The sequence below is a fragment of the Phalacrocorax carbo genome, chromosome 3, assembly GCF_963921805.1.
Source record: "Phalacrocorax carbo chromosome 3, bPhaCar2.1, whole genome shotgun sequence".
NCBI lineage: Eukaryota > Metazoa > Chordata > Aves > Suliformes > Phalacrocoracidae > Phalacrocorax > Phalacrocorax carbo.
In genome coordinates this window covers 7,606,229-7,634,142 of record NC_087515.1, presented here as the reverse complement: position 1 = coordinate 7,634,142, position 27,914 = coordinate 7,606,229, and the positions used below count along the sequence as shown (strand labels likewise).

The 27,914-nt window shown below is 35.4% G+C and overlaps 1 protein-coding gene across 1 annotated transcript in view; it reads right to left on the bottom strand.

Moving 5' to 3' along the window:
* The window catches only part of RYR2 (ryanodine receptor 2), a 437,201-nt gene that overhangs the window by 194,151 nt on the left and 215,136 nt on the right, over positions 1-27,914 (bottom strand). The window contains exons 19-25 of the mRNA XM_064445463.1: positions 17,923-18,041; positions 17,354-17,487; positions 14,345-14,586; positions 10,768-10,960; positions 8,808-9,024; positions 6,830-6,934; positions 2,559-2,662 (exon numbers count right to left, since the gene is read on the bottom strand). Coding sequence (XP_064301533.1) covers positions 2,559-2,662; positions 6,830-6,934; positions 8,808-9,024; positions 10,768-10,960; positions 14,345-14,586; positions 17,354-17,487; positions 17,923-18,041 — 1,114 coding nt within the window. The remainder of the gene's footprint in view (positions 1-2,558; positions 2,663-6,829; positions 6,935-8,807; positions 9,025-10,767; positions 10,961-14,344; positions 14,587-17,353; positions 17,488-17,922; positions 18,042-27,914) is intronic.

Genomic DNA, 27,914 nt, shown 5'->3' with positions numbered 1-27,914 from the left:
TTTTCAGGCAGACTCATCCATACTGGTAGAACTTCAAAGACCCATAAAACATTTCAAAGCTAAACAAGAAAACTAGAAGTGGCGAATGCAGCCCTCAGCATAATATTGATACGTGCAATTATCACACTCAGCTGAGTAAATTGGTAGAAATGCGAAGTCAGTCACAGAATCGTAAGCATTAAAAAACCCAAACCAAACCAAAAATATACAAAACCCAAACCCAGAGGATCAAGCTACAGAATATTTATAAGAATGTGCAGAAATGGTATGAGCGGCATATTTTAATCTCATGGCATTTTCAGAGGTAGCTCATTTGTGAATCTTGACATTTCATATAGTATATAATTTTTATAGTTCATAAAAGTATTCAGTCACATAGAAAAAATATAGAGATCTCAATATATTGAAAAGAAATGTTGTGTCATATAATATGACTCAGAACTTCCTTGCTTTCTTCCTCTATCATCTAGCAGAGCTGGCAGCAAAACTGGTAACAAACCAACAAAAAATCCAATTACAGTGAGACATATTTGTGATGTCTTGCAACTACTTCAGGTATGCAGTACACAGTTTGATGCAAATTGTAAAGTATACAGCATACAGCTGACTAGAGGAACTTTTAAAAGAACAGTTTCTTTCCCTCTTCCTCATTCTCCCCCATTGAGGCTGACTGCTAATAGACTAGAAACACCTAGTAAAAAACTAGTCAAAGTAGCTTACAATTCAAGTTATCATGGTATGGATCACTAGAATGGATTAGTGCACCAGTTCCTTCACCTTTGCAAAGTTTGCAGAAATGAAGTGAGACACTCATATTCTAATCCCTGAACAATAGATATTTATGTGCTAAATACAATACAATATTGCAAAATTAGAACGGTATACTTCAGAAAACAAGGACTAATACAAGAATGAAATGAAGACTGAGATCATTAAGAATAAAAATTTTGAAATCCACAGAATGACTATTCATTTAACGAAAAGCCACTCTTTAGAGTAAATAATGAAATTCTAAAATAAAATTAATCCATAATTTATACATTTATAAAAGCAAATTATTTTTTGTTTTGTCAGGGTTAGAGTTAGAAAAGGATTGGGTCCTGAACCAGTAATCATGTAAGGACACTAAAATTTGTTTACTATTTAGTGATACAATAGAGGTGTACATTTATATCTGAGAGCATGATTTTTATTATGCCTGAGTCATCTTATATAGATTATTCTAGCAAAAAATCCAACTGTAGGGAAAGCTAATGACATAATCTTTTGTAGTTTCATAAAGTGGAAGGAAGAAGCTATTCTGCATTGCACTGTTGCGCTGTCAGGGGTCTCAAAAGTTTCCTTGAAATTCTAATATCTAGCTGAAGACAAATATGAGCTTATTTTCTTGCTTCCAATGGAGTTCCATTTATATCTCAATAATGCCAATATATCCCTCCAGAAACTGTTTAACGCTTAAGGTCATAAATACGTTTTTAATCTAGTAATTTACTTGGTGGGAATGGTGGATCAGTAAATAGTGTAGAGAAGCTGACCAGAGCAGGACACTACGAGAAATTCCAGGAGGAGTGTTCTATCTAGCTTTCTACTATGAGGACATGAAATCCTTATATTATGACGGTAAACATTATCTTGGCACTATCAGTTTACATGGCAATTTTTTTAATAGTACAGATTAATTTTCCCAGAAAGGTAAGATCGCACACAGACAGTCATCCTTTGGTAATGCTCTGAACAGGAAAAAACAACTGCACTTTAACAATGAAAAAAAAATAGATTTCAATGGATTGCAAATAAGAGTGTCTGGAGAACCACATACCCCCCTGGGCATTTATCAGTTTGAGAAATATTTTAACGTGTTGGCTACACGCAATAGATTTTCAATGCATTCACAGCAAAATAAGAACTCACACCTGCTTGACTGACAAAGCTGAGATGAGGAATTGTATGTTTGTGAGCCAGACAACTAGATTACTTGAACGAACCCATTTACATCCCACTGAAATTTTCTAGCGTTCCAACTGGAGAGCTTCCACGACGTTCACACATCTAACCGCCCATCCACAAAAGGAGAGAATGCCTACTACTGTTCTGTGGCAATATGCACAGACAACGCAGAAATAGCAGGAAGGGGTCCTGAAGCAAAGCTCGTCATTAGTCACATGAAAGAAATAACTATTGATTGTCAGCATGCTTTATCAATAAAGAAAATCAAAAGCAATTAAACAAAATTGAATTAAACCAAATAAGAAGTGAAGAAGGTTTTTTCAAATCTTGGATCTATTTCTTTCCTCCAAAATAGATGAAAACTGCCTGAGTTGACATTTCATAATCAAATTACCACAATAATTCTAAAATTCCATAGATATTAAAAAGACAACTATAAACGCCATTTTCAATGCCAAATACACAATCATTAATGTATTTCACTCCCTCATTTTCATACTATTACCCTCACCTACATGTCAAATTGTAATTGACATGTCACATTATAATTCTGGAAACTGCACCTTCTTAGGAAACTCTCACTATAAGCTTCTAAAGTTCTAGCAACTTACTTCAGTGTTTCAAGTGACATTTGCAAGTTATAATTTCTTTCCTGCTCCGGCAATTTTGAGAACTCCACTAAACATGGGTGTTGTCTTTTGTTGTCATCTCTAACCTGAAAAGACAGTAAAGAAATAAGTTTAATGTGTATTAAAAACTAGAAGAAATTTTAAAACAGTCCAAAGCACAAAGTACTACAAGTTGGTCCCGTCAGCATTACTCAAACTGAACAACACTTCAAAACAGAAAGTATTCTGTATTCGCAGAGCAAGACCATTCCGTTCAAGTAAGGCAGTATTTGCATTTGCAAATAAACTTCAGATTTGCAGATATCAAGTGGAATAAATGCTAATTTGTGCATTTCATTATATAGATGTTCACAACAAATATGCAAAGTTCAAGAACTGTGCAATCTGTGTTGCGTTTTGACACACAGGCATAAAATAACAATTCTTCTTAGCACCATGTTTGAAAAATTATGCATCCAGTTTGTATGAATATGTTGATATGAATGGTACTGAAGTCCTTACCCTATGGAGTAACGATATAAAGGACAAATCTAACTTATCTTTTAATTCAGAAAATATTTGGTTTTTAATTATGTCCAGTAACCTACAAGCAGAATGCAGCTGTTCAGCAGTCACAAATGACTGGAAAATTAATTTGCTTTTACTGTAGTGACAGCAGAGTCATGAAGCCTATAATTTACAAAATCCTACTTTTTATAAACTTAAAATTTTGATCAAAAACATTTTTAACCTGCACTACTACTATACTGTTTTAGTCTAATACTAGCCATAACTAGGAAGGATAACCTGAGGGGCTGGGATATCTGAGCGTTCTACTGCTCTCAGCTTTGCATCTTTATCAAGCTAGAGCTCAGTCAACAAAATTTACAACAATTATGTCTTGCTAGAAGGCTTGATAAAAAACATTAGTTTGCAAATATTAACTAAGAGATACCAATGAAAGCGTTAATGTTTGCTCAATTGAGACTACATCTTTACCCATATATTAAAACACTTTTGTGTCCATCTTTCATGGACCATAAGCTCACTATTTATATTAATCTTTAAAGCTGCAAAGTGAAAGTTATTGAAAAATAAGATTATTGACAACTTTTGACCAATCAGATAGTTCTGCTGGAAAATGGAATGCTAACAGTTGTAGTTAAGAAGCCTAATAGTTATACTTTTTCCAAATTGATCTTTACTCATTTGGTAAATATGGGATGTTTTTAAAATTATTTTAGCTGAAAAAATACCAAGGCAGGAATTCTCAGTGAAATTGATAATCTGTTCTCAACAGCTTGATCTGTTGCTCATATACAGAATCTGATTTGGTCTTTAAAAAGGATAGGAAAGTCAGTAGCATCTAAACTGGCACAAAATTTCTGCTTTCAGAAAAAATAATCTATCACATTTAAACTGATTGCTTGCCCTGCATATTGCAACAAATAAGAGAGCTTTTCTTTGGATATTTGAACATAAATTTCTTAAAATTAAAAAGCTCTAGCACCGTGGCAATAAACCCATATGCAGTATCTAAGATCACACTTAAATAAAATCATAATATTGGGACATTAGCATCGTGTATTAGATCAGGGGAAGGAAAAACAGTCATCTGCAAACCATAACCTATTTATAATTTCTATAATTTCAAGACGTGACTGTTAATTATACATTACAGAAATATTAATTAATATAATATAATTCATTATACCCACAGAATTAATATGAACATGGCTTACTGATAGCTGAAACTTATTTTTATCATCTGTTTTTGCCAGTTCTGTGCTTTTCTATAACAAAAACTAAACTGTAAATAAACTAGATTGAATAGTAGTGTAATCTCATTTTAAAAATCTCACACTTCTCTATAACGTTTCTGAGTAACATATTTTTGCATTTTGATCTAAGCACATAATAATTATTAAATTGAACAGCAGTCATTTGGAGTGAAGAATATTTACAATCTCCAGGGGATATGTCTTTTCATTCAGTGGGATTAGTGTTCTTTGAACAGGCAATACAAGCAAATGATCAAAATCATTAGTAGCTAAAATGAGAAACAGCTTTTAGAGGACATTGAAAATGTTTATTTGCAGATTTCTCTCTAAGACCTATGGCAATCTGCATTAATAAAGGCTCAGTATAGTCTCCAAAAAGAAGGACTACTTTAGATCTGTGTATAGCTAATTTAAATCTTGGATGTCAGGTGTTTTCCTCAGAATTCCAATGTTAATTGCATTTCCCCTAGTGACACATTTTTTACTCTACAGCTACAGTGTATAATATTTCTATTCTATATTCAACATATTTTGTAGGTTGCCTTCCAGCCCCCTTTTTTTTTTTCTGAGCACAGTATAAAAATCCATTGCCTTGCAAATACCTTATATAGTGGCAGAACTCATGACACCTATAAATTCTTAAATTTTGTGGCTGGTTTTAAATGCATAGCAAAGTTTAACAGAAACAAAGATATGAAAACGCATCTGATGATTTCAGGTTGGACACCAAAATACCACTCACATTTAGACTTATAAGGAAGCCAGTTAGCAAAAGTCCTTAATTTTGCTACATTAGGAAAATTAGCAATTAGCTTGTTATTTTACTTTGTTATATGTATAAAGTGCAGTAGTAATATCGCATGCAATACGGGGTATCACTTTGGTAATATTACACACAGATCTGATGAAACAGGTATGTAAGAGGGAATATAAAATACAATCTACAGCAGATTTTTTAATAATCTGGAGAGGCATTTAAATCTACAAATTCTCTATCTTTTAGCCTTTAAACTTTTTGACTTCATGAAAAACCACCACTTTTTCAGAAAAGCTAGCTACTATATATAATGCATCTTGCTCTCAAGTAAAAAAGCCAAATCTACCTAAATTACAGTACTTATATGTGTGCATCTAAACCAGCTAATTCGTTTCATGCCTTCCTTCAGTATTCAGTAACTGCAGCGCATCAATTCAGATAACTAGAATTGGCAACAGTGACTTAAACTGATTAAATCAGCTGTGAGAAACCAATATGATAAAGGAGTCAATCTCCAGAAGATCATCAGCATATATTTTGTCAGATTCCCAAAGTAGGCATGTCCAGCCATAGAATACTAAAGCTAGAGAGAGAAAGCCGAATAATTTAAGAGATTGAGCACCTGGTTTCATTCTGAACACAGCTACAACATTTATCAGTGTTTAACTTGATACTTACTATTTATAGTTTAAATTAAAATAGTGCTCAAGTCTACAATTAGCTTCTAGATGGTAAGTAATGGTACACTAAAACTTCCTGCAGATTGCTTCACAGCTGGTATGATTACACCACAATTAAAATGTTTCAACACATTAATTTAACTGGGGTTTTGTGTTTGTTTTGGTAGGGAAAGCAACAACAACAACAACAGTCTAGAGATCTTCCCCGTAAATAAAATCTTTTTAAATACTGTTGTATGCTACACCAAATATAATACCTATGCCCAGCTACCTCAAATCTGTAATCTGAACTCCTCAGGAGACTAGAATCTTTTCATTAACAAAGAACAGAATATGCATATGTTTCTATATGTGCATACATGTTCTTACATTCACATCTATGTTTCTATATACTCTTCACAGCAATAGTTCTTCATAAACACCACCACTTGGGATCCAAGTAACTAGCTTGTATAATTTTTTTTATGATTGATTAAAAGAAACCTAATCAGTGAAAGACTGTATTTTGTATCAAAGCCAGAAGCCACATTTTTTTCTGTCATACTCCATGAAAAGTAGAAAGAAGATAAGAAAATAGCTATGTGGAGCACCTAATACAGCCTGAAGAAGTGGAGAGAAGGAAAGAGCAAAGCAGGTTTAATGGTATTTCCTATAAGCAATACTTATGTTTCATGAAAAGTAAGTTTGGGACTTCTGAAAGAGTTATGTCAGTCAGTACACGTGAAGAGAACCAAGAATAACTGCCTTCATTGATGTACTCCACCAGGCAACTAAACCTCTTCCTCAAAAACAAACAGAAGGTGAAAAATGCACTATGTGCTTTCTGTGCTGACAGTTAGACTGGCTGAAAATTTCAGCACCAAACAGCTTTAATATCAGAATTTGGTTCAGAAATACAAAAGCACTGTTGGCTTCCACCTGCTTCTGGTGGAAAGGTTCTAAAAACATTACTAATTTTGGAAGGATGGGAAAAAACATAGTCCCATTAGCACATTGAAACCAACGTGCTGACTAATACCATGTAATTAACAGAACATTAAGTTGGAAGGTACATACTGGTCCATACTGCCAGCCAAGTTCAATCTTATTCATAACCCATAGTTCGTGGATGTTCTCTGCTAATTTTTCTCTTATCCTTTCCAGGTGGGGAGGCAAAACAATCTGAAGAGAGAAAAGAGAAAGAGGCTGTTACAAATAAGTTGCTTGACAGTGCCACCCAAACCTTCATAACAGACAAACTTTGTACAAACCAGATGTCTCAAGTAAACCTAAATTATCATTCAGTTCTTACTGACTAAAGTGAATGAGAATTCATAGATCAACAGAAATACTTTAACCTATGCACTTACAAATTTGGGAGTTTGATCAGCAAGTGAAAACTGTTTTAAATCTAACATCTCCAAACTGCATGGAATACATTCCTGGCAGCTGACTAGAAACTACCCAAACCAGTACTATTTCTCAGTTTAAAATACAGTAAAGATCTCAACAACCAAAGTAATTTGTTAAAAAAGAAAAAAAACTTCAGACAATTATAAACATTGGAGAACTGAACCCTGTTTAAAAAAAAAAAAGAAAAGGCAATTAGGGGATGATGACAGGTGACAAGCGAAATCAGGACAGCACGTCACTCTACCTCCAAAATTTGAAATCAAGTCTGCTTTACCTCAAAAACCAAAGACCTTGAATATACAGTTGTCATGGTTTAACCCCAGCTGGCAACTCAGCCCCACGCAGCCGCTCACTCACTCACTCCCCTCCCAGAGGAATGGGGGAGGGAATCAGAAAAGTAGAAGTGAGAAAACTCACGGATTGAGTTAAAGACAGTTTAATAGGTAAAGCAAAAGCCGCACACACAAACAAAGCAAAGCAAGGAATTCATTCACTCCTTTCCATGGGCTGGCGGGTGCTCAGCCACCTCCAGGAAAGCAGGGCTCCATCACATGTAAAAAGCCATCACTCTAAACTCTCCCACTCTCTTCCTTCTTCTTCCCCCAGCTCTATGCACTGAGCATGACATCATATGGTGTGGGATATCCCTTGGGTCAGTTGGGGTCAGCTGTCCCGGCTGTGCCCCCTCCCAACTCTTTGCGCAACCCCAGCCACTCACTGGTGGGGTGGGGTGAGAAGCAGAACCCTTGACTCTGTGTAAGCCCTGCTCAGCAGTAACAAAAACTGCTGGGTTATCAACACTGTTTCTCGCAGAAATCCAAAACATAGCCCTGTACTAGCTACTGTGAAGAAAATTGAACTCTACCCCAGCCAAGACCAGAACAACAATGCTGTGAATCATGATAATGTTACCCGAATTGTTGGTGTTACAGAACAATAATTACATGGCACACATAGAATGCCCTATATAGCTCATAATAGCAACAAACTTTGAGGTTTGTTCCTTTTTTATGGTTTTTTTTTTTTTTTCAGAAGCAAGCTTCTAAATACAGTAAAATCTGAGCACATGGTGTACACAATTTGGTATCATCTCAAGCTCTGGTCAAGTGTAAAACGAACTCTTGTTACCTGTGGTCAGAGATGGAGCTCTTTGGTGTCAAAGAATTACTGCTGTTTGCAACTACATTAACAAAAAATTAAAATTAAAACTACAATTCCTGCATTTTACTGCCCACGGTGGGTCAAATGTCACTCTCAGTAACCTGCAAGTCCAGTAAAGAATTAGGGTTGAACCTGGTCTAAAAGTCTCCACGTAATTCAAAGTCTTTGGTGATTTTAATTAAACAGTAATAAAAACATTAGTAACAGAACAAGAAGTTCAAATATTCTTTTTTTTGCCTACTCTAATATTAAGTGTAAAACATCCTTTATTACACTGTTTGCAAACTGAAATACATGAAATTCTACTGAGCTCTATCAGCACTTTGTGCACAGTTTTTCAGCTTCTTGCAGTGGAATGTACCAACCAAATCCCAAGAAAAAACAAGTTTGAGACAAGGTGCAAATTCAGTCTAATGTGAAGTAACATAGGCCTATAATAAATGTGTTTAAAAATGAAAATGCAGTCCTTCAGTTTCCATACCTGGCTAGTATCTACAGGAACTGGAGTGAAAGCTGCTTGCGACAGAGAGATAGTGGGACCCAGTAGGTCTCTTGTATAGCTACGGTCCTGCTTGTACTCTCGGCTATGCTCCACTTTCAGCTTCTCTTTCGGTAGGACAGCTTCAAAGCAAGGGGCATATCCAGGTGGAGGAAGGAACTTGAACTCTCCATGGCGACCTCCAAGCAAGAAACGTACCCTGTAAACATCAGAGTTACTTTAGATAACAGACACCTCTGGTGTCAAATCTACCCAATCTGCAAGCCTAATAAATATTGAATGCTATTTTTTAAAAAAGACCCAAAAAAAAAAAAAAATCAGTGTTGCAGCTTATTTGCAGTGTTAACAGTTCAACTTTCTCTAACTACTGCTGGAGTTTATTAAGTAGAAGGTGCAAAAAACCATGGGGAAAAGCAAGTAATTCATTCTTTTACTTAATTTCCACTTCCAAAAAAGTATTCTAAATCATGAGACCAAAAGAGAAGACAGAGAGAGAGAGAGAGAGAGAGAGAATAATCAGTTTCCTTAGCACACCTATGAAGCAAGCACCAGCCTTTTGAGTCTCAGATGGCAGAGATTATAACCCAGAGTAATCAATCAACCACCTCTGAACTCTCTCCATTGAGGAGCTCTCCATTCTCTCTCATTTGAGAAATGAGCCTGAAAACTCCACGGAGTACGGTTCCTTCTTTTCTCTCACAGAACACACTCGTATTTTCTTCCCTAAAACATATACTTGTCCTGTTAGTAGAAACCTAGGGAAAAGCATTGTTTTATTCATTACAAAATGGTGAATTTGTCATGGTTTTTTGTTACTCAAAAATTTCATTAATGAGGTGATCATGAAGTAGCAATGACATAACAGAGAAAAGTCTTCCCAGAACATTGCCACCCAGAAGGAATCAAAAAACACCAAAAAAACTAGCCTGGCAATGGAAACATTTTGTCTCTTTGCTATTTAATGAGTATCTTATTTTTGTCAATGCTATACCAGAACACTCTCCAAAAAACACACTCAGCACACAAATAATATCTGTCAAATATTTCCCTCGTGACAGAGTTGAAGCACGCAAGGTTTATAGTTTTGCATTTCAGAGCATGAATGTCCATAGTTTTACCAGAGTTTATTTCCTGTATTATCCCAGGCAAAGTCTAAAGTGCATTTTACATCTGGAAGGAGAGGCTGGTATGCCTGCTGTGTGATAGCTCTTAGCTTCTGTAGTATTCACAACAGTCTTTGAATGACCCCTCACAAAGCATTGCTCTGTCTCCAATGGAAATCAGCTTTCAGCCTTCACCTTTGCCAGTCCTGCTAAAGTTGGTCCCCCCCACTAGAATATCACACAATCTTTTTTTAATATTATAGTCTCAAACTATTCAATACATAGAAGCAGAAGCCTAGCACCTCAAGTGTGACTTGAAATGTTATAGAAAACCAGTACAGCAATCAGAATACAGATTGACTGAATTCATATTAACTTATCCTGCTGAAAAGAAAGTGTACCACCACCATTTCTTAAGGTAGGTGTAGATAATGCATCTTCAAATAATAGTTACTAACTCATAACATGGGAGTTAGGGCAAATACATTTTTAATATCAAAGACTGATGGTTTTCTTCCCATGTAGGTAAAATGGTGTGCTGGAGTGAATGTGTACCAATGATAAGCTGTTTCTAAGGTCTATCTGCAAACCACCTGAATAGAGTGATGTGCTGAAAAACAACAGATGCACTATCGCTTCAGGACTCCTTTGTATCTCTCACTATCCAAAAACTGGAACTGTGCCAAAGAAGCAGATGTCAGAAAGGAAAATGAGAGCAAAGACAGCCAGGGAAATATTCAGCATATTCACATATACAGAAAAAATAAAAAAACACAGACCGGGCAGGGGGGGCAAACAAACCAAAAAAAACCCAACACCCAACTACAAGGGATGCTAACTTTATTCCTGCAGAGAAGCTGACAACTGGGAAGAAGAGGCCATCTATGTTGAAATTCTCAAACATTCCTTGAACTGGCTGACCATTTATCCGGAAAGAGATGCTAGGGGCACTCAGGTCCAAACAGCAGCTAATAACATCATCAGTTCTTAACAGATGTTGGTTGGGTGAATTTACTGTTCGTGCTACACAACCTATGGAAGTAAAGGAGACACATTTAGCAAAACTTTTGAAAATCATACAGGTTTTCAAAGCAGCCTAAAAAAAGAGAAAGAAAACAGAGTAGAGTACAAACACGTTAATACACAAAATATCTAACCTATCACATCCAAGACCTCATTTTCAGCTTGCAATATAGTGAATAGAAGCATAAAATTGTACCTATAAAGCTATTTTAATCATAACTAATACAATGAAATTACATTTAATGTAAGTGAAAATAATTACTGATACCCATATAAACAGTCAAACCCAAGAAAATTAAAATTTATTCCTCACAGTAGTAGAGGGCAAATTGAAAACAACCATTAATATCTAATACAAAACCAATATGCTATAGTAAAGAATACTTCATTATTCAAGATAAGGACAAGTACCCTACTTTATTTAGGAAGAGTAGGATACTTCCTATTTTTAAGGGCCACATCATGGTACCCTTGCAAACTTGTGTAAGATGATACTACTCAGCTTCATAATCAAACTGCAAACCAGCATTTTTCTGGCATATACAAAGAGAGCAGATAATGCAATGTCTGCAAGAGATAAACCATAATGCATGTCAAGAACAGAGCACTAACATTTTAACTATGTTGTCCAACTTTTGTGAACATGAAGGACTTAGCTACAAGCACTATATTTCCAGGAAGATTATGAAGATGGCATGTTTTTAACAGCAGCAAAAATAATAAATAAAAATCTCAATAATTCTTCTACAGATAACTTTTCATACACACACCACCACCCCCAAGGGAAAATAAAAAACAACACTTCTGATACTCTACATATGGAAAATTACCTCCTGATAGTGCCACTTAATCTGCAGAATGTAGGACAGATGTTCTTGTGCAATCTGCCCCTCTCGATAGGGCAGTGAGTATAGTGAGGAAAAGAAAAAAAAACCAAAACTTTTCAGATGCTCTTGCTCTGGCCCTACACCCTTTCAAGACAGGATGTCCCTAGCTCGGTTGTTTTAAGAATAGTCAGTTCCATGAGCAAAGACAGGGGAATGACATGGAGCAATCCTAAGGGGCCCTCACAAATAGAGAAATCTATGGGAAACACTGCTGAGAAGCACAGCAGCAGTCACAGCGTAAGGAATGGTCTGCAAGGAAACTACCTTCTACTAGCTCTGCATCCCACAACTCACTGAGCACAGTAGAGAATAGCAGAGAAAAACATTACAACATCTTAGAGTTAGTTTCAAATAAACCACGGAAAGGGACAATTACTTAATAGCAGGGATAACTAAACTCTAAAAGAGCTATCAATGAGGAGTGGATACTTCATCTCCCTAAGGCATACTACATGAGACTAAATGGCTTTTTAGATGTTAAAATTTAGCCAGATACAGGTTATTGAGATCAACGCAGTGCTGACTGTTAACAGAAATATGTACTGCTCTCTGATGAGCACATAGCCAGACCAAATGATCTAAGAGCCTTTTCTGGCCTTAGGCTTTAAAAAATCTTTGACTTCCAGTTTTCCATATTAGAAAAGTAATTGCAACACTGAAGAAACAAATGTAAATTAAACGTTATTCTGGTAAAGGCTTGGTCCAGAACAGAAAATCAGGGGTAGAAATTATTGTTGCTATTCGTTAATGCAGTAAATGCTTCATGCTCAGAAGATTATTTTTAAAATGTCATTGCAGAGACTTACCAACATGCAGCCTGGGACTGTGGAAGAAGAATAAAGGCCATGATTTTCAACATTCAACTACTTAAAGTCTACAAGTTTCAGAGGTATGTGTTACGTGATAATGTCAATGAAGACAGAAATCTTTTCAAATCTATCACGTATATTCACAACAGGGATTAATACACAAAAATTGCATATAGAAAGGTAGTCTGACTTTTTTAACTGGGCTGGATTATTGAGAACCACAAACAATTGTTAATTTATTCTTTTGTGATATTTCTGATTAAAAAGTTGCCAGTGGTGGGTAGAAAAATAATTTTGATTTTTAGTAAGCTTTTGTTTCCTCCCTAAAAGGGATCCTAACTACAAATTTATTTTGGTTGGCTCATTATTGCCTGGTTCTTCTGTAATAATACTTTATCTGACAAACTCCATTATGACACAGCTTTAATGACACCATTAATTATACATCATTGTTCCAAAGTAATTCTCACTCTACATGAGAGGCAAAGTGGCAGCAACTGTCCTAAGATGCCACTCCAGTCTATATTTTATTACTTAATAATACAATCCATTGCTGTTTTGCTCGGAAAAGACTTTTGAAATATAAAACTCTATTCTTTTCCAAGGACCAAGCAACAATGTCTCAAAATTTCAAAGACCTTGAATGGTCTCACTGAAATGTCTCTTCTGTCTGCTAAGGAGCTTTAGAAAACTTGCTCATATCTTCATAGTGGCAAGACTTGCCAGTCCAATGAGCCTAACCCAATTTCCAGTCAGTGCTACAGTTCATCACTGCCCAATAATCTCTCAAAATCAAAGGAAAAAATTTTTTCCTCACAAAAGGTGAAACCACAGTAGAAACTTTTTTCAAGAAATTTATGACTGTCCATGTGTAGGACTACCCATTCCAAATGGTGTCTGAGAATCATTTCACAAAAGTTAAATTATGTGAAAAAGATCAAGAAAAAGAGAACAGGCTTTCTTTCTTATTCTGTTTTTGCTGAGCTAATCCAGTTTGAAGAGAGAATAAGATATTTGCAGAATCAACAGTAAATACAAGTACTTTAGATACTCATTTCAGCTTCTTTTAACACCAGAATTTGCACACAGAAATTACTATTAATTAATAGATCTGAGCTGGGCCAATAACATTTTAAAGATGAACACCTGACCAAACATACCATATGCAAACTGGAATATGATTCTGCAAGTCTTGCAATAAGCAGTCAGCCTCAATGTAAATAAAACATCACTACAGAAAAAGATATGGTTTTAAAATGTAGAGCAAAAAGCATACTTAAAAATCTTCTTCACTTCTGAAGTATTTCTAAACTTCTAAAGATCCATATTCAAAATGTGTTTATAAAAAAAAAGTCCTGTGAATTAAAGCTCTCAAGCTGTTCTTACACTGTCACACAAGAATTACAAATCCAGACAACTGTTTGTCAAACTTTTTTGCACCTTTGAAGTTTTAAATAAAATCTGTATAGTTACTATGAAAAAAAAAGAAAACAAAAAACCACAAATAAAATTTCCAGGCTGAATGAATTATTATTCTATCCGCATAACTTTGTAAAAATTATTTTTTTTCAATATTGAATATCAAAACATTGCTGCTGTTGAAAACATTCACTGGAATTGCAAACAACATTCTAGTATTTAAAACAACAACAATAACAACAACAAAAAAACCCAACTAAAAGAAAAAAGGAGAATACCTGACCACAGATGCAGACCATCAAAGCCGTAAGAATACAAGTCATCACCAACACCATTTCCTCCCCATTCTGCTCCTCCCCCTGGATATGGTGAGTAGCCCTCTGTTGAAGCCCAGCCCACTCGTAGGTGAGTTGATTCTGCGGTCACAAAGGGCTCCAGATGGTCCACCATAAGTTCATAGTACCATTTTCGATATTGGGCAGAGCCTTCACTAATCCCCAAGAAGATGTTGGGTCGCATGCTTAGAAAAGAAAGAATAAAAGTTGTTATTAAAAACATGATGAACTACTGCAGACTTTTCATTAAATTCAAATTTTGTGATTGTTTTGTGTGATTAAAACAATAGAAGTAATTTTATTTATCTACCTACCTATCCATTTATTCTGTGAAAAAAATGCTTTGTACAGTTAAAAAAATAAAGCATTTGTTTCAGTAACTGAAACAGTATCCTCATGCAGATACCAATAATAATTTTTAATGTGTCTGAATATGCAATAGATGTTAAATCCTTCAAAAATGATAGCTACTCACCAGTTACCAAAAGAAATGGAGTTAGTACACAATGCAGGTTTAATTGTATATAGTAAACTGCATCCTACAACACTGATTATCCATTCAAGAGAATAACTTTTACAAAGATACAAAAGTAAAGTGCCAATCTATTTCAAAATTCTCTTGTAGCTCTTCCTTATTCCAAGTCTTGTCTAACCCAGTAATTTGCAGAGATTGCACCAATCTTTAATATCAATGTGACGTTCCTACTGCTGCTGATTTTAAAGTACTTCACAAGCATACTTGAAAGGCAAAACTAGTATGGTTGCTTATTCAATATCTAGTTAAATAGCAATATGTAAAGTTATATATCTAAGGTCATGAGGGAAAAAAAGGAAAGAAAACTTTGCTTTTCTAACCTGATTTTTTGGGAAAATACTGAATCTAGAATCTCATTTAAAAAAAAAAACTGTCTCCAGACAATCATTACTGTGTCAGGTTTGTATTAAGAAAGCCACCCAATCTTGATTTAAAGCTGTAGTGTACAGAAGTATCCAAAATCAATGCAAGGTATATTTCCTTGATGGTTGGCTACCCATTTTGCGAAAAAATCTTTTAGACTTCGAGGTTGAATGTATGTAGTTCCCACATCCCTCCACTGGATTGGGTTATAACATCTATAAATATTTTCTTTCTACATACAAACCACCTAATTAACAAAAATGTAGCTGTAAGCCAGCCCTAGCTCACAGTATGCCTTCTGGTGAGGGAATGCAGGGGGAAGAAGGGTTGATATAGGCTGTTAAATACAAGTTAGTGTAAAAGCAGACTTTACTGACCTGATTGCTTACAAAATGTCTTGTTTTATCAAATAAGCCTAATACAATTTCCTTCTAGAAGTATATGGTGTGTCGTTTGCCAAAAGTTTAAGTGTAGACACTCTTCACTTTGTTACAAGTCAAATGTTTAATCTCCTTAAAACATGAACAAAACCTGTTTGACAAAAGCTACATTCTAGAAAAGTCAAATCACTTGTACGTTATTGATAAGATCACTGAATGTTTTCTGTCTTAACGCAGTATCAGCTTTAGCATGCCTTTGTCCAGACTCCTCAAATTTAATCAACATAATTGTCCAACTTAGCCTTTTTAAATAGAGGTTTGTGAATCTTCCAGTCCCCTGGATGTTTGTAAAAGAGCAATACCTTAGAAAGTGCCTTTGCCAATTGCTTTTGTGGTGCGAGGTATGCAGGTCTGAGTGTATCCCTAAATGTTTTCAATCTTTTACTGGTCTTTCTGACTTCTGAATAAAATAACCTTTTTTCGTTATACTTGCAAGAAAGTCAATATTCTTATTCACAACTTTCTAATGCAGAGCAAAAATTATGTATTAACTACATTTGCTTTGTCTACAGCCATATTTGGGAAAGCAGCTGTACCTTCCCTGTGTGTGTTCCCTATGCGAGATCCAAAGTCAGATCAGGAGCTTGATCAGTACCGATAATTTAAAATTTCTTCTCATGCCTTAACAACAGAAGTTGTCATTAGTGATTTTAGCTTATCAGTTGTTCAAATTTATTGCTGACATGGAATGATTCCTATTACACCATCTTTCCATGTGTTATATGTGTTGGTGTGTTACTGGATATGCTGGGGCAAGTCAAGTCACATGTGGTTATAAAAAATATGAGTGAATGTATTAGCTGTAAAATTGTCAAATTCATTTCACCTTTAGACTTGAATTTATTTTTACTTGAAAAGGCCTCTTTATAATATACAGTTATGGATTTTTTTTTTTTATTTTTCAGCACCTAATAAATCCTATGAACTCTGAATTATAAGTACTGTTTCTGTGTTTCATCTTTCACTCTCACTTAATGGTTGCGACTTTTTAAAATAGTCATAAGTTTGAGACAGACGAAGATCCCACAAATTTTCACTTAAAACCAGATTCTTCTGCCTCAGCATAAATTCAAACTCTGGATAAACATTGACTTTGTAAATATTATTTCACTAGTTTGAGATGTTACTAGCTTCATCTTGTTATTAGCACCTGCTGGAAGGTAGCTTCTACAACTCTGTCAGTGGAAGGAAGGGTGAGGGCACTCGTTAAATATCCCAGGCAAAATCAACATTAGTTTCAGAAGCTGGTGAAGGTGTTTGTCACTTGATTTTGACCAAAGGTGATTAGGAAACCCTCACAAAATCACAGACATAAAGGCAATCACAGGACACTGGCTGACAGTGCTTTGAAAGCACAGCTAGATCTCGACAAGAATCTTTAGAAGAGACTCTAGAGTTTCAGAGACTTAAAGCAGTTTAGAGCAGCTTTAGCTTGCAGCAACTCTTTCTGACCCATGTTTTGATTGCAAAGAGTATTTAAAATCCTAGTAAGAATAAAATATCTTAACAAAAGTTTTGGAAGTAAAACAGGTTTTCTGTAGTGACTATTTCTTTTAACCAGAAGTTTTATACTGCTTTGTTCATAGATAAAGATTTTTTTCTTTTTCTCTTTACCTGCTCACATGGTTGACAAGGCGTGTCTGTAAGAGCAGATCTCTTCCTGGCAGGAGATTATCACAGATTAGATGTTGATTAGACCGTACAGCTACTCCATGACAAACACAGAGAGAACACAAAACATCCAAAACCTGAAAAAAAATAGATCCTTTTCATCTTAAATATTTTTTCATGCTAAAGAGTTCATAATCACTGTGAGTTACTTCAGGCAATATAATGTATAGGCAATAAAGGTATATAGATACCTTGTTACTGGAAGACATGTAAGGGTATGTAATTCACCCAACTCCGTAGATTCATTTTACAACAATTCTGAAACTCTCCTAACAATATTATGATATACTCTTCCTGCTTCCCTTGAGAGGTAGTGTGCATCAATGTTTTAATCAAAAAGAAGATAAAGTTCCCCTTTGCTTCTTCAAACTGCTCATATGCCTTTTAGGAAAAGCTTTATTCCTAATTATGAATACGTATTAAAGTATCTGAAATCTAACTTCTGCACAGAACAATGTGCTTGCTTTGTTCACAGATGTTCACCTAAATATATTTGTCTCTTCTTTGCCTACCTTATGGTTTCTTCCATGTTTGTCCAAAAGACAGATGATTGATTTAATATGTCCTTCCTTAATAATGTTTAGAGCTTCTGGGCTTTCCACCAACACACAGTGTAAAACCTCTAGAATTCCTGGGGGAAAAAAGAAAAAATATTTATTCAAGTGCACATAAATTCATAACTGCATATAATGCTCAGCAACATGGAATAGTTACAAAAATCATTGTATATGATAAACAAAACCAAAAAAGGATTAATTATGTCCTTCTAGATTTCCAAAAATAACCGAATGTGGTAAAAAAATCAGAAAGGACAGGAAAAAAATAATTTGAAATTTTAATAATATGTTATGATCATCACTCACAAATGCAAGCAAACTGGGTAAAATATTGGTTTTCAATGGCTCCAGAAGGTACTTCACAGTACAAAAAGATTAATATACATAAAATATGCTCTCCATATTTACATTTTTCCATTACTTCCCTTAGAAATATGAACCACCAATAGAATCATATAACTCTGAATTAGAGAGCAGAGCTAAATTCCCAGTCTACTGGCCTACTGTTTCTAATTTTCTTTGCGTATGTAACAGCTATACTGGGAGCCACAGTGATGCTCTTAAAAGAGCAAACAAATAGAAACTAGCATGAAACTAAGATGAGCAAGGAAGTAAAGAACCACTAAATCTCCAGTGGCCCCTCAATTAAATGCAATTCCAACCCCAACAAAGCAGAAGTCATTGCCATCACAAATCATTAGCCTTAAAATGGTTCCCTGCAATGGGGCAGTGAAACAGGTTCCCATGCACACTGGACCAAGTCACCACTTGCTTTGGGATCTTCCACATTTGGCAAAGACAAATATTACGAATGTGGTTCATCATCACCAATTGCTACAATCATTGGCACAACGAGTAAAGTCGGAGCACTGAGGGAAAGCTGAGAAGCAGTCTTAAACCTAGAGATACACAATTCCTATTTGCTCTGTCTCTCGTCATTCTGTCTTCATCCCGGTATTCAAGCCATAGCTCCAAACACTCGGCTTAACCCTTGCAAAGCCAGATCCATAGCATGAGTCTTCTGTTTTTTGCCACACAGTCTTTTACTAAAAGTAAAATGTAGCAATGTAAACTCCCCTTGGTGCGGGGGAGGGGGGGGGGGGGGAATAATCAGACAGAAATACTGTCTCAGTAAGAGTACTGTGGTGTTTCTTTGGTCCTAGGAAGGAAATGATCATCAGCCACTACAGCTGAGTAAGACTAGGGTCAGCTAAGAAAAAAATGTTCCAAACAGCTACTAACTGAACAGAGATTTCGTTGGCACAGACTGTCCAGGGAAGTGGTTGAGTCACCATCCCTGGAGGTATTTAAAAGACATGTAGACGTGGTGCTTAGGGACATGGTTTAGCGGTGGCCTTGGCCATGCTAGGTTAGCGGTTGGACTCAATGATCTTAAAGGTCTTTTCCAATCTAAACAATACTGTGATTCTGTGACACAGAAATATTAGATTTGAAACAGTCTTTATGCTGATCAGCTGCCTCCCTTTCAACTTAACACTCTAGATTGGGTCTAAAGCTTACAGAGGGGAGCAAGTGCTTTTCTGTTAGATTTCCACTTTTTTTTAATAATGCACTGGGGGAAAAAAAAACATATCATACATAAATGACAGCTAATATTTAGGAATTTAAAGACTGTGGTTCATCCACAAACTGTCCTCAGTATACATCTGAGGTTTTCTGAATTTGTGAACAATAAAAACAAGTTTTTTAATTTGTAAACAATAAAATTAGAAATGCAACTTTAAGGAAAAAGAATATGTATTTTGATTTATCAGGGGAAACATTTTACACGCATACATCCCCTTTTCTTTTTTTAAAAGATTCCTGAGTAACAATACACTATAGTCTGTAACACTATAACTAACTGATCATAAAGCCTCTCACAAACCAAAACTTAAAAATTAACCAATAACTGAGGAAACATTTTAGAAACAAGCAAGTAAAAATTATAAGAAAAGCTGAAAACCAGAAACTCTGAACAAAATTTAAAGGAACGAGTATAAAAAGAATTGTTGGAACCAATATGTCTGTTCCCACTATGTATGAAATGCATGTTTATGCAGTGAATAATGAAATCCAAAGAAATAACTATGAAACAATTACAGACTGATATTAAACCCATTATTTATGAGGAATATAAATGGCCAGGAGTTCCAAGTCTAATCTATTGTCTTTTCAGCAGAAAATCTCATCTGGAGATTTCCCAAGTATCTTATTAAGGAAAGGAATATTAAACACCATTAAACACTTACTATAGAAATAACCTACCTATGCAAAGATATGCATTCATAGACTTAGGACATGTTCCATTGTTATTCACCACAAAAGACTAAAATACCTTCAGTTTATTAATTTTTTTTTTTAATTGTTAATTTCACACCAACTTGTATTACACCTACTTGCATTTGGATCAAGATATAGCTCTTTTGAAAAACCAAAGTAAAAAGACCAACATAATCAAAGAAACTGCAGAACTCCTCATAAGAAAAAAAAATCTTTTAAAATTATCTTATGAAGAACAGAAATTGGGCTGTACAGGCTTCTTATAGAGGGATAACAAGATACAAAGAATGTTAAAAAGCGTCATATGTCAACAAAGATTTGTAAACTTTTTCTTTAAACTTCAATTTTAGACTCCCATCCTTGTTAAGACCAAGTTACTCTGCCAGAAGAGACAATGGTTACTTTTAATATACTTGTTATTTCAAAGCTAGTTTTATTTCCCAAGAAAATCTGAATTAAAATGAGGTTTGGAATTCCCAGTAAGTGAGACTGTAGTCATCTGACCTCATTCAGATCTTGTTTCAATCTCAGACAACCTACAGCACCATCATCATTGATCCCAATACTATTTAATGTTTTTTTCCAGGGATCTGGAGGAAGATATGCTGTCATCACAAATAAAGTGTAGAGATATCTCAAGGAATGAAATGTAGTAAAGGTGGAAGGTGACAGACAGAGCAACAATTTGATTTACTGGTACACAGGTTTCAAACAAAGTGTGTTTTAATATGTTTGAAGATGGAGTCATACATATGTAAACAGAAAATGCAGGTGACCCTGGTCACGTATTGTAGACAACTTTCCTGTTCTGTGCAGAGGCTCCAGAAAAAGTCAGACCAAGATATAATGAGCTAGACATGAACTCCCAAAGTGATTCTGTAGCCCTGAAGGTATAAGCAGAAAGTCTTAACTAACAATAAAAGAACATATTAAACCTGAATTTGGCAGTGGTATGATCCGGGCTGCAACAGACGTACACTTCCAATACTGACAGTAACAATATTGATAAACAGGATAAAAACCTAAGAGAGACAGCTAAAAAACCTGAGAGCAAGCTAAAGGAGTACGTGCCCTGTAGCAACAGAGCAGCAGCAAAATCCACCCAGACTGCCAACTAGACAGGCAGGAGCCACCTGAATATGGTGAAAGTACCTAGAGAGGTAAGAAAAGTGTTACAAAAGGGTCCTTCATTTGTAACAAGATCAAAAACTTTATTGTGTGCCACAGTGATCTGGAAATAAAGGAAAATTTCTATATTCAAAACTTGGTAATTTAAAATTTGCTACCTCTCATTGCAGCATTGAAATACACTTTTAACAATATAAACAGTAATTCAATATGAAATGATACCACACGATATAAGTGTAGTAACCATAACCTTGGAATTTTCAGATTTGTGTAGGTAGATTCCTAATCTTAATTTTGTCTTAAAAAATAGCATACAGGGTTCATTTCGTAGTCTTACCATTTTCAATAATGGAAGTAAAAATATTTTGAAGGTGCAAACATTCAATAATAAATGACGGTTAGCAATTAGACCTAGCTGCCACAGCAGCTTCTTCAACTACTGCAGCATCTGAATGCTAATTACCATACACATTTTGTTCCAAGGGCAAATTCCCTTAACTCCATAAAAAATCAAATATGAATGTACAATGTCTGGACTGATCCACTTTTAGGTTGTCTACATTAAAGACAACTGGACCTCCTCCAACTTCATTGGAGTTGCTCATGGCAGTAGAGCAGGAATGTTCAGATTTAATACAAATATCACAAACAGTACGATATGCAGAGTTTATGATAAAGATGAGAGGCTGTGGAGTCCCTTCCCTGGAGACATCCAATCCCCACCTGGATGCGTTCCTGTGCCCCCTGCTCTGGGTGTGCCTGCTCAAGCAGGGGGGCTGGACAAGATGATCTCCAGAGGTCCCTTCCAACCCCTGCCAGTCTGTGATTCTGTGAGTGAAAATTCTTTCTTAATGACTAACAGATGAAAGGAAGCATATATTTTCAGGACAACATGTTGACTCCTCTAATGTCATACTGTAGAATACTAGAATAAAATGCATGCCCTTAAACAAAAATATACTCAAAACCTGATATTACCTAGTTCCAAAAGTCTTCACTTGGAGGACATGAGATTACTAACTTGCCCTATTCTATTTTTTATTTCCTGTTTTAATGCCTTTAAAATTTTAGGAGGGGTAGTTAATCCTATCTGGAATATATTTCAGAGTGAAAGGCTAATCTAATCTTAATTTATGCATTGAAGAGACAGCTGAAGCACTTGCACTGCACTATCCACTCAGCTCCTGTGATATCTCACTTCTAACATGGTCTACTCTCAGACACATTTCTACTTGGACAAATCTTCATTTTCTTCCTTTTGCTTCAGTGAATTTCAGGAACTGAATCAATTTCTAATCTAATTTGTGCAATCAACTCACAATTGCTGTTTATATATTTAATGCCTTTATTCTGTTTTCATTACGTTTTTGGTTCAAGGATAAGATAAAAGTGAACATAGGAATTTTATTGATAATAGTTTATGGCATCAAATCTTTATTGCAACACATTCAAGAAAATACCTGCTAACAACTTCAGTGTTGAAGGTGAACTTAATTTTGGTGTGATTGACAGTGTGGTGTTTCTTCCTCACACTCTAACTTAGAAAATGAATTATTTTTGGTGAATATATGCAGCCAGGTATTCTTATTTAAAAGGTGTAATATAATCCAGTGTTTCTCGCTATTGTTGGTCTACTACTGTAAATTAAAACAGTGAATATCCTCACCCCAATCAATCCATATAAAGCTTAAAATCTGGCAAGAAAGCACCCAACATAAAATCACAAGAGCACATTTACGTACTAAAAGCTAAACCTACTGTGCATCTGAAGATAACTAAAGCACAGCGTAATTAGCACCTTGTATAACTGACTCCCTCAAAACCAGAAAAAGTCTTAATTATAAAAATCAATTTTGGAGGCAACAGAGAAATTATGTTACCAGAACATATGGGGAAGGAGTTCAAGTGGCCCAGTTTCTAGAAGAAAACTCAGGACAAACAAGCATAGCAAGTGTTAGTACTTGCAGAATTTCTGCAGGATATCACGAGGTTCATGATGCAGTACAACTACAATGTCAGATTACTTTGCAGTTTACAGAATTCATCTCATACCTTACTATAATTTCATAAACATAAACATTCAGGTTTTCATTTTCAAACCTTATTTTTACTTTGAAAGTAATTTTTTTAAATGGATACATAACAGAAGCCATGTAATACAGCATTTTTAGAGCTGTTGTAACAAATTTCATGTTGAACTGCAAACGTTGAGCACAAAGTTTTGAATTATTTCTGAAAATCCTAGCCCCGAGAGTTTCAGCTGTAAAATTAGGTCTCAGGAAATAATTTCACTGTGAACAACTAGGGAAATACATTGAAATTAAGAAGGTTGCAGTCAAATCCCATGCAACTGCATAACTGTGAGAACATTCTCCTTAGACGAGTGCTCCCGCACCAAAGGTGGACTGTAGTAGAGGAAAGATCTAGCTTGTGATTTTGCCATTTTTTAAGTGCTAGTTTCAATTTAAATTCTGTTACTCAAATGTCCATGAAAGCAAGAAGTACATGGCATCTGTAGAGAAGATTTCCCTAAAAATAATGTAAACCAATGGTAAGTTATGATGTCTGTTTGGTTAGGATCTCTACACCTAATACACTAGCTACAGTGCTAGGGTGATAGGCAAATCTCTAACTAGACACTAGTGCTATGAACAGCCAGCTGTCTGTAACACCAGCTGAGAACTCAAGCAGTGACACAGATCTAGTCTCGTATGCTCCTGTTGCCTCATATCTTGAGAAGCTGAAGGATTCAGAGCATAAACAGATTAGGTACATACCAGGAGCAGGAAGAAATAGCATAGTAAAGCAGGCTCCCCACCCTAAAGCCATAGTTCTGCAGCAAAAACACTTCTATGAAACATTGCTGACTAGAGGGGCTTAAACAGGCAAATGCCTCAGCTTGTATACCAGACTCCACCCCATGAAAAGAATAACTGACTTCTCAACTCTGCTTGCTCAAAGAGTTCACAAAGGAAAAAAAATTCCAAGAGGAGAAGCATCAATGTATAACTGCTCTTTGCAACCGCAGTTACCCACTGCAGGTCTTGCCGATCAGCTAGTGAGTACCATGGCAGTTCACCCTTGACTCTGAGAGGGAGAGCACTCCTACCTGATATTTGACAATATTTTTCCATGCTGTTGGTCAGTTCATCTCAGGAACAGATATACGGCAAATAAACAAAATGCATGTGAATGTTTAATGACAAAGCTGAGGGGAACACTATCACCTTATTCTCCTTCTTTACTACAGGGCACATCAGTTCTCATGGCTGCTCCTGATCCTTTGAAGACTACTGAGGTAAGAAATTCAGTAATATAGGCCAAATGGTGATCTGTGGCTGAGACAACTCCAATTTTTACTTGAGATACTCAGAGATAACAGGATATTTCTCATGCATTAATGCCACAGTATAAGATTGACAAGAGCAACTGTGTTATGCTTTTGACATTTCTTTTCAAATGTCTACCAGTCTAATATAAATCAAATATAAACCAAATAAAAACCAAAGAACTTTTACAATGGAAGACATCTTTCCTTCCCGCAGTTCCTCCCTTGAGAGGCCAATGAATCCAAGGACACATCTATCAATGCCAGAAGTATGATTCAGGAGTGGGAAGAACAGGATGGGAAAAGAAATTTTAATTCCTGAGGACAACTCTGTAATCTATGAAAAAATATTATTGAAAGGAAGATTATTATGTTCCTTCCAGCTTAAGAAACAACACACAACATTAAAAATGAACAAGATGATGGGAATACACTACAAATATATGTAACCAGAAAGGTGGGTTGCATTGTTCTCACTGCGGTTGTAACCATCCTGCCCATTGGTCTGACTACAAACTTTCCCTTCTTTTGAATTTAGCATGGGATAATTACAGAAAGCAAGGCTTGAAAGACTCTCAGGAGGCCAATCTTCAACAAAACAGTTACAAATATACGTAACGCAAAAAGTCACAACTGCAACTGGAAAATATTTCTTAGTCTATAACTCTGAAACAGCTCCAGCTGGGTGAGAGCAGAAAACAGAAGAGGGGAATGAGGGGAAATTATATGTATTAATAGTAATGACAAAGCAAAGCACACATGAACTACAGAGATGAAAAACAGACAATAAAAAATTTAAAACACAGGAATTGATGCATATTGAATATTGCTCTAATCTGTTGTTCTTCCTGCAGTGGATTCAAAATACCTTCCATGTGCTATTAACGTTTAGCTCCTGAAATCGTCTTGATACCTACACTTACTGTGAAAAGGTAAACATGAACCAGAAACAGAAGATCAAAGAATATCAGACAAGGGAGATCAATTACAGTAGCTAGAACCAGGCAATAAAAAAGAGGCAGGTCAATACAAGTCTCTATCTGGTACTACAGTAAAACTATTATTACATTTAATACAAGAGGTTCTACTAAATTGGTTGGACTACAATTCTGAGCATTAAAGATTAATACAAAATATACAGGACATCACAAATATTTATACTGCAATGTTCTTATATTCAAATTACAAAGAAAAATATAAACTAGAAGTATAGTAACAATAACATTAATTAAAAAACTGAAAAAAACTATTGAAACAGATTGCCTGTGGTAGCACAACCATCACAGAATTGTTTTTAGTTTCTCGGTTGCTTACAATTCTTTTCTCCACAGGACTATTTTTTACTCATTATTGATTTAAAACATATTATTTTCTCAACTTCTATACTAGAAGGTATATTCCAAATACATTTATTACAAACATTTAGTGGTTTCTTCTGGTAGTGCAACTTAAGGTTTCTACAACGGGAAAGAAAAACCCCTACTTCTGGATGAAGTTAATAACCTACATAAAAAGTTGAAATGCCTCAAACCAAAATTGCTTTTACGATGTTATTATTTCATATGTTAACATTACTGAGCATTACATGTATAACTTCTCCAATTTGTATTATTTCTATTTCTATATTTCCTTCTTCACTTTTACTTACAAGCAGGAATAACTTGCAAGGCAAATTCCTTATCAGGGAGAAGACCTTAATTTAGACTTTGAGCTCCTGCTTGTTGTTTAACTTTTCTATCTAGTCCATGTGAGAAAGCTTTCTCTAAGGACCAGTTAATATTTTTCTTATTTCACTTTTTTCATCATTTCTTTATTCTCATGTCCTACAATTTACGTGATTCGCAAATCAGATACTAAAAGGCCTCACCATGTCAGACCCATTTTTTCAGTTACTCCTGTAACCTGGAGAACTCCAAGTAGTATTACACTGGTAAGAATAAAATTTAGAACACTGGCCTTAGACTATGCCTGGGGTTTTTATTCCAACAAATACTTTTATTAACCTTGAAAAACAAGAAGGGGGGAAATCATGCTGCAGTGACATTTCTTACCAACAGTATTACTTGGGTTTTTGATCTTTATGGATTCACCATCATGAAAATCATGCTTGAAAAGAGTAAAAAATCAGTCTTAAGAGTTCAGAACTAATCACTTTATTTGAATCTCATTTCTAAGCTCTTGGGTCCAAGTTTGCCTACTGACTACTGTTCAGATGCCTAGAATACATAATTTTGGCATATTTTGCTGGTGAAAAGAACAGTAATCAAATCTTCACATCAGAAAAAATAAAACATTTGTATTTATATCAGTAAAATGGTGCAAGAGACTCAAGTACCACCCATTAAATCAACACTATTAATTGCAGAAACATAGTCCTAGTCTCTCTTCAGTTACTTTGAGATACACTTAGCAGAGGTTCTTTAATGCAGTGACATTTGCCTACCATCTGTTTACAAAATCAAACTACAGTGGCATGTTTCAAACACATACTTTTAAAGAAAATAGAGTAGTATTGTTAAAAAGACACAAAATTATTATTCTAATAAGTATTGGAGGCTATTTTTTAAATAACCACATTTAATGTCCTGTTATAGATTACAGCCATGTTAATGGCTACATTTAAGACAGTAAAGTACAGAGTAGCAAGCTGTCAATGCCAATTGGAATCATATATCACCAAGAGAAATTCTGAAGATGTTATTTACATTCACCTAACGTGCTGTGTTCACACTACTTATTTCTTATTCTGCTCAAAAAAGTCTATTTCTCCAATATAGTCCAAAGAGGTCTTTTGATCAAGTTTAGTGGCAGGTTTCTTTGTGTTAGTTTTTTTAAAATCCATTGGAAACTTAAAAATACAATGTATTTCGTTGGCAGAGTAGGTTTACAGAAAACAGATTGCTTCCAAGGAAACAAAATCCAGGATCACCATTTCAGTGAGAAGCACAGTACAACTCAACATAACTTCATTTACTTTCACTTTGAGCAACACAGAGACTAATTGCATCTCGTAGACACTGAGGGGTTAACATAGTGATTCAGGAGGAAGATAAGGTGTTAGGTAATGACAAAGAAAATAAATAAGCTAGTTCAAAGAATTTGTGTCTAAAGCGAGGCAGAATTCCCAGATCCTCAAATAATAACAGTGTTTCAGGTGTGCTCCTTCCTGTTACCTTCAAACAGAAGTTCAAACCTCAGGAGTGAGAGG